Source organism: Colias croceus, chromosome 1, assembly GCF_905220415.1.
Source record: "Colias croceus chromosome 1, ilColCroc2.1".
Taxonomy (NCBI): domain Eukaryota; kingdom Metazoa; phylum Arthropoda; class Insecta; order Lepidoptera; family Pieridae; genus Colias; species Colias croceus.
This window is the reverse complement of record NC_059537.1, coordinates 10,772,264-10,780,227: the sequence shown is the minus strand read 5'-3', so window position 1 is coordinate 10,780,227 and position 7,964 is coordinate 10,772,264. Positions and strand designations below refer to the sequence as shown.

The following is a 7,964-nucleotide window of genomic DNA, read 5'->3' as shown; positions in this document are numbered from 1 at the left end:
ATCACATGACCCTTTTAACCGAATCATGTGATTCTAAAATGTTTCAAATGCTAATCAAATCTCTTGAATTTAATTTCTACAAACAAATTTTTTGGACTGGTTTTTGAGACGAGTTATTTCTTGGCTTTAGGCAATCAGAGGTGTTAATTTATAGATTAACAGCATTTGCATTCCTGTGTGTTCAGTTTAAAAATACACGTCAAAATAACTGTGATTTGGAAACAAAAATTGTGAAATTTTTAACTAGTTTTAATAAGTTTATTTTAATTTATTTGATCTAAGTGAAGAAGTTTTATTCATTGGTAAAAAATTGCGTCGTTTTTTTTTCAAAATAACTCATATGAAATCAGGTAAAGAAACACAAAATCATCTCTTTGTGGACATAATCCAAACAGCACTTATATAAGCTAAACGAAATCTACGTACCTAAACTCATATTGCACAACACAATGTAGCACGCGGGTTTCCCAATCCCGATCATCATTTTCCGGATCTTCGGAACAATAACATAACTGTAAAAGGATAGCTAATGAGTCCAAGACGTGGGTGTTACATACGAAGTGGGGATAAGTAGTGGCCAGGACATCGGCACAGGCCCGCGCAGTGGGTTTTCTGAAGGCTGCGGCACGAGCCGCATGCCAACACCGGCGGTGACCTCGTGCGACCCTATTAATACTACAAACGACTTGGACGGAACATAGTAGCCACGGATCAATCATGAAGCTGATTTGCGCGTGCCTCTGCCTCTCGGTCGCGGCGGGATTGGCCCGGGCCGCCCCGGCCAACGGTTTCGTGTTCCCAGACGAGCGGCGGGAAAGAAAGTTGGAGCCTATCATCACACCACCGGTTTTACCGGTTCTGGAACATTTAGAACGAGATCCCACTACATTGGGAATAAGTGATAGAGCGAATCAAGTGAAACCGAAGTTCGGGGGAGGTTTTAACGTGAGGCCGACAGGGAATGGAGGGCTATCAGCTAGTATTAGCAGCAGTGCTAGTGGTGCTGGGTTGAGTCATTCAGCCTCACAGTCATTTTCATTTGGATTTAATGAAGGTTTCAGTACTTCCCACTCTGCCAGCCAGTCTTCATCGTTTAATGGATTTGGAAGGTATACGCTTTTTAATAAGTAATAACATAACATAATAAAATTATACTACAAAAATAAATATTAGAAAGGATTATGTACATTTTGTATAATTGAGATATAAATTGGTATAAATAATAACTAAACATACATTTGCTGAACATCTAGTATAAAATGCATCTAATTCAAAAATGTTATCTTTCAGCGGATTCAGCGGTAGCCAAGCGAGCAGCCAAGCTGCCTCCTTCAGCGGCGCGGGCGCTTCAGTTTCCGGCGCATCATCCTCTGCGGCTTCCCTAGGAGGCTTCGGGGGTGGCAGTCAAAGCGCTTCATCTGCTTTTGGATTTAACTCATTAAATGGCTTCCAGTCAGAGGTGAGTTTCATGTACTAGTGTTACAGTTCCCATAAATCTTAAATCACGCTGTAACATTTTCAGAGAAAAATGTTGCTTTTTTGTTGATTTACATATTATATAAAAAATGAGATAACAGTACTGCATGATATAATTACGGCAATGAAGAAAAATCCTGTTTTGTCCTGAGATACCTAGTAGAAAAACGATCCACGTTAAATATGAAAATAACTCTCTTCCTAACTTCTATTGTCATGCTACTAAAAAAGTAAACAGGCAGTTAATAATGCATCTTTTATTCAAAATCTATTTTTAGATTTAAGTGTAGGTGTGTTACATATAAAAATATCGAGGAAGTATAAAAATATTATATAATTATTATTCTACATCAATATTCCATTCATATAATGAGATACATTCACCCATCTAGTATCTTATTTGCCTACATCAAGGACTTTATATGTTAATCAGGATCTGACGACAAATACACGGAAGTAACCTTTCTTTCTGTCGATCATAACCGGTTTTAATATAATCTGTCAACTTTAAAAAAATAACTAGCGCCTGCTCCGACCCCAGCTCTGGCATGTTATAGTGAAAACTGCATTCAATTCCGTGCGGTAATTTTTACGTGATGCGTGTAAAACATATCTGCGAGTAAATGATAAGTTTTCTAAATATATTTTTTTTAACTTCTTTTACTAAAATTAAAAGCGAATTAAAATAGCGATTAGGTGTTAGCGAAGCGATTAGGTTTTTTTTTCAATATTTATGTATCGGTTTGTGGGTATTCTGTCCCAATTCTTATACCTTACGTTATGGATTTTTTTTTATTTTTGTAGTTGACAAAACTAGGTAATGCGTCGTTTGATACTAAATAATATACTGTGGCTGTACACATCTTAAACAATCAGTTATAAAGGTTACCTTAAATAGATGGTTAATAGGATCTGCTTCCTAGTAATATTCCAAATCGGTTAGTTTTTGTACGTGAAATGAGGTATTGTTTGTTGCTCTTTAAAAAACTATGGACGTGATCAATAATTGTAATTTGCATAATATAATATGACAATCATATTCTTGGGTTACACGCTCAGTCTGGCATCAGTTCAGTCCATCAGTTTGATCCGGCTTCGACTGATGCCAGAATGAAGGATGAAAAACACGAACAATTTTTGACATTCTGAACCATCAGTCCGTCAGTCAACCGGTTAGACGATAATTCTCCCGTCATTCTGAGCAGACTGATGGACTGAACTGACGCCAAACGGAGCGTGTAACCACAGACTAATAATAATATACTACGTAGTGTAACCTAAGAATTATAGGTAAATACGCGCGTGCATTGCCAAAGCCTACATCGTTTGTACGTACCAGTCAAAGTAATTGTAGAGTTTTGAATAGCTAAATCTCAATTCTTAAGGTGCTTTTCTTAATAACAATCCTTTAAACTGGCTTCTGAATGTTCGAAAATTTGGAAGTGTTGCAAAAAATAATTTAATCTCTCATTAAATATACAAAGTTCGATAATTTTTATGAAAGCATTAAAAATCAAATCTATGCCATAATGTACGCTATACTCTCCATAGAGCCCAATATCATTGAAGATTAACTAGTCGTCAATGCAAAGCCAGGTATAATGTAATCTACACTATTATTATAAAGAGGAAAACTTTGTTTGTTTATTTGTTTGTTTGATTGTAATGAATAGGCTCATAAACTACTGGACCGATTTTAAAAATTCTTTCACCATTCGAAAGCTACATTATCCACGAGTAGTATAGGATATAGCTTTATCCCGGAAATTCCACGGGAACGGGAACTATGCGAGTTTTTCTTTAAAAACCGCGGGCGGAGCCGCCGGCGGAAAGCTAGTATATAGTATATTATAACCGTGTACGTGTACACACCACAAGAATTTGTTTTATTATAAAACTATCCACTAAAACTTTTATCTCCTAATTCCAGCCTACCTTCGGTGAAGGTCTCTTCGACATCCGACAGCGAGGGCCACCCCTCCTCACCTTCCAAGACTTTATTGGTGGACGAGGAGCCAGCGCTGCTGCATTCAAAACGAAACCCGGCCCGAAAAGAAACAGAGACGACTTCCTCGCTGTATTAGTATCTAATTAGCATTATAACAATCCTATAGAACAATTTATTGATAAAGTAACATAATTTAAAGGTATAACCTGTAAGGATACCTAATAGCTAAGCAAGCCACACAATTCTACAGATTTAGCCAAAAAATATTTATTTCAATTGCATTTGGAACAAAGACTATAGTTAAATTAGAGCTCGTATAAAATGATATGTAATGCGAAACTGGTAATCAAGTGCTAATCGATGCTAAAACGACTTACAATTCCTTATTCTTAGGACGTACGTCTCTGACTTTAGCGTCATCTTAGCATGACAAAAAAAAACAGTGGGCAAATATGCTAGAAGACATAAACATATTACATAAGCAATGCTTTCTTTTGTTTTCCAAAACAATAAGTCTAGACGCAAACTGTCCCAACAAGGTTGCAATTTATTTGGAATGCTATGACGTCATTAACTGTAATATTATATGGGACAATGTAACATTTTCCTGTGATGATGCAGAGCGATATACCAAGTAAATATTTATAATACTCAGAATATGTTTAGATATTCATAGTTAAATCATATAAAAGATATAGGAGATTTTGTTCAGTTTTTACAAACCAAATAAAATTCTGTATGATCTTTGTAAAACTAAAGAATTGCTGTATTTTTTTGTTTAGGTGACTTATATTTCTCTTTATAAAAATTGTATCCAATATGAAATAATTCACGTTTAGTTTTAAGAAAGTTTAGAAAATATACAATCAAATAATTCTTGTATATTTTCTCTACTTCAATATCTAGTTGATGAACGAGAGCATGATTTTTAATACAAATCAATGAATTAATTGTTTACCTACTTGTCGTGTGTGATGACTGAAAATTTATTTATTAAATAAATAATGTAGTGTAGAATAAACATAATAAAAATATTATCAGAAAGTGTTTTGTATTTTATTGACTACTAGCTTTCCGCCTGCGGCTTCGCCCGCGTTTTCAAAGAAAAACCCGCATAGTTCCCGTTCCCGTGGGATTTCCGGGATAAAACCTAGCCTATGTTACTCGTGGATAATGTAGCTTTCGAATGGTGAAAGAATTTTTAAAATAGGTCCAGTAGTTTATGAGCCTATTCATAACAATCAAACAAACAAACGAATAAACAAACAAAGTTTTCCTCTTTATAATATTATTTATTTATTTATTTAACTCTTTAATAGTTGTACAGATAGGAAACCTTAGAACTACTTACATATAGAACAGAGTACAACTATTTTGGCGGCCTTATCACTTAATAGTGATCTCTTCCAGGCAACCACGGTAAAAGGTAAACAAGCAAAATGATCACTATTGGCGGGACGAGAACAGAAAAAATAATAATTAATAGCAAAAAAAACAAAAAAAATATAATAATAATAATGTATCCACCTTAAATAATATAATATGTCTATATACAATATCACATATACATATATATACCTATATATACATAAATAAAATAAACAGATATACATACCAATTACATATTATATAATATACATAAATAAATATATACCTACTTAGAAGGAAACACACTGATATTGAATAAGATAAAATTATTATACGAATACCATCTATATCTAATACAGATAACACGTACATATTGAAACATAATGAAAATATAAAAGAAAAATAAAAAAGTTAAAAAGATATTACTGGTCCTTATATATTAGTGTAGATATAAATTATTATGTTTTATAATTACGTTGTGATCGACACCTGCGATTATTTTTGAGTCATTTGTATAGATATATGGTATGTACATAAACAAATACACTAAAAGTCTGAGAATAATAAAAAATATTGAGCTTCTACGAAGCCTGCCCTAATGAAAGAAAACTTGTTTGATTTAAGTATAAAAGATTTTTATCTAGACGAATGAAAGTAGATTTGTAGGGTTGTATTTGTGAAATGATCTCGTTTAATCTTTCAAAAGTCTTCAAATTATTATCCAAGCCTAAGCGAATATAGCTAACTCCAATTCAATATTTAAGAATTTGACATAGATAGGGAGGCGAAGAGGGGAATTTTCTGCAATACTCGAGCGTGGCAGTTTAAGATATGAGAGATACCTTAGACCTAATAGAACAATCTTGTTAACTATTTAGCTCTATAAGTAGTGACGCGCGCCTAGGATAGACGATCAGATTAGTAAAAAAATCGATAGTCTGAAATACTCGAGCGCGTCAGATTAAGATATTGGGGGTTGATTTTAGTGTTTTAAGACTAAATTTAACTAATCTGACGATAAGTCCTTGACGCCGCCAAGTTATAGGGTCGCGAACTTGTAAAAAAAAAACGTTAATCCGGCATTCTCGAGCGCGATTGTTTTTATTTTTATTTTGAAGAATATAATCTAAAACTTACTAAAAATACAAAATCTGCCGGTTTCCGCGTGACCGGAAGTCTGGAGGAGCCATTTCGTCATCCGAAAAACGCGTTGCAGTATATAAGTCGCGAACGATACATTTTACAAAAAAAAAAGTTAGAATAAACAAAAAAGGTAATTTTATTTTACACAAAAAAGGTCTCTTTACATTTTTGTCCAAAGTTAAAACTTTTTGACTTGAAGCATCAGAAAAACTCAAACTCCCGGTTTTTTGAGTATATCTCGAAAACTGAGGGTGTTAAGAAAAATTGATATGAAATAACGATTATTAAAAAAAAGAAACTCTCAAACCTTTTTCGGTCAGATTAAGAGAACCCACCAACATTTTTGTCAGATTAAGAAAATATGCTTTCAGGAGACCGAGATAAACCTCCCCTATGAAAATCTGACGCGCTCGAGTATTTCAAAAGGACTTTTTTTTTCTGCATTTTCAAAAATTCATCGTAACTTATCGTCACGCCGAAATCGTCAGTTTTTTTAAGGGGAGCTTCCTTGGGGCCTACTTAACACCCCTTCCGAAAAATTTCCATTTTAGAACAGCTTGTGTATGCTCTGAGTCAAATGCCTAATGACCTAATGGGCCCCCTTCATAATGGTCATCGTTTGCCCATTCGACTTACTTTACTATCAACCGCTATGACAAGAAACGGCTTTGCTATTAAATTCCAAAAAGGCGCATTTTTTTAAACGTTTCTACGAGGATTAAGCCAAGTCTTTTTCTTCTTTCTTCAATTCTAGAATTCCATTATTGTAAGTCTAGCTGGAACTTTACTTGAAACGTGTATCTATCACGGTATTCTTCAATTCTAGAATTCGATCATTGTAAGTCTAGCTGGAACTTTATTTAATACGTATATCCATCATGGTATATTATAACATTTTCAAACAGCTTGAGTTGGTTTAAAATTTGCAGCATTTTTGCGGAAAATTGTTCTAAATTATATTAAGAAAAGACGAAAAAAGATTTCCTTTTCCCCTTTTCCTATTTTTATTTGAAGTAAATCGATCTAATTTGTAAATTTGTTAACGTATAAACCCAAAACGTACAAATATACAAATACCACAATGCAAATGTTTACCCGCACATATTGGCAATTAAAATTAGCAAGGAGCTTTATTAGTTCAAAATAGAGGATACAATTATTATGAATAAGATTTTTTTTCTGAACATAAAAAAAGTAGACACACAAATAGTTTTGAAATAAAACTTGAAACTTTGAAAGAAAATTCATTTTTTTACAAATACTGTCAGAAGTGAAACTTCTTTCGCAAGATTCAAAGATACCAAAATCATCACCTTACTCCATGACGCGACCTTGAAATTTTATCTACCCTCAAGATGCCTAAAGAAGTTTTGCTTCAAAAAAGTTTTAATTAGATAATATATAACATATCAAAATACACCAGTATATAAGATCGGATATGGGTAACGAGATTACATGCCATGTTTACTTGTATCACACTATTGTATTGCGGTTAACCGCATGTGATTAATATCTTTTGTATAAATAGGTTCATCCTTGAATAATAATAAAAAAATGATAACCGTTTTAAAAAAAAGATGCTTGAATGAGGTACTTTATTAAGTTAAGTTCCATTTTTAGAAAAAACTATTTGTTCCAAATTTCCCTTTGTTTTTTTGTATATGTAAAGGAAGTAACTAAATATGTATTTCTGTATATCTGGCGGTATGTTACAAAAGTATTTGTTATTATATAGTATTTGTTTGTGATCTGAGCTAGATCACTGATATAGCTTAGCATGATATAAATTAGTCTAACTGACGTAGTACCTATTTTATAATCTGTGATATAACGTACAAGACATAGTTTATCGAAAGACGATTTCCCTGACTAAGATTTGCAGAATCTAACCTTGGCAGTATCATAAAAAATTGGAAAAAAATAACATGAAGAATGTCTTTTGCATTGGCGATTACTTTCGCACTATAGTGCGACTCTGATATGATTCTGAATTCGACATTTTTATGACGGTCTATTGTTGTCTTGGTTG

At 33.4% G+C, this 7,964-nt stretch overlaps 1 protein-coding gene across 1 annotated transcript; it reads left to right on the top strand.

The window, feature by feature from the left end:
• Positions 1-591: 591 nt before the first annotated feature.
• On the top strand, positions 592-4,468 carry LOC123692109 (austinoid biosynthesis cluster protein W-like). The gene is made up of 3 exons (XM_045636754.1): positions 592-1,109; positions 1,291-1,459; positions 3,407-4,468. Exons 1-3 carry the CDS (start codon positions 718-720, stop codon positions 3,569-3,571), a joined length of 726 nt encoding a protein of 241 aa, XP_045492710.1. The 5' UTR covers positions 592-717; the 3' UTR covers positions 3,572-4,468.
• Positions 4,469-7,964: the final 3,496 nt, after the last annotated feature.

Excerpts from the sequence above, each read along its gene's own strand:
- LOC123692109 (XM_045636754.1), top strand. The coding sequence starts at position 718 with ATGAAGCTGATTTGCGCGTGCCTCTGCCTCTCGGTCGCGGCGGGATTG. Across the intron at positions 1,110-1,290 it reads TCGTTTAATGGATTTGGAAG|CGGATTCAGCGGTAGCCAAG; the intron begins GTATACGCTTTT and ends GTTATCTTTCAG. Across the intron at positions 1,460-3,406 it reads TAAATGGCTTCCAGTCAGAG|CCTACCTTCGGTGAAGGTCT; the intron begins GTGAGTTTCATG and ends TCCTAATTCCAG.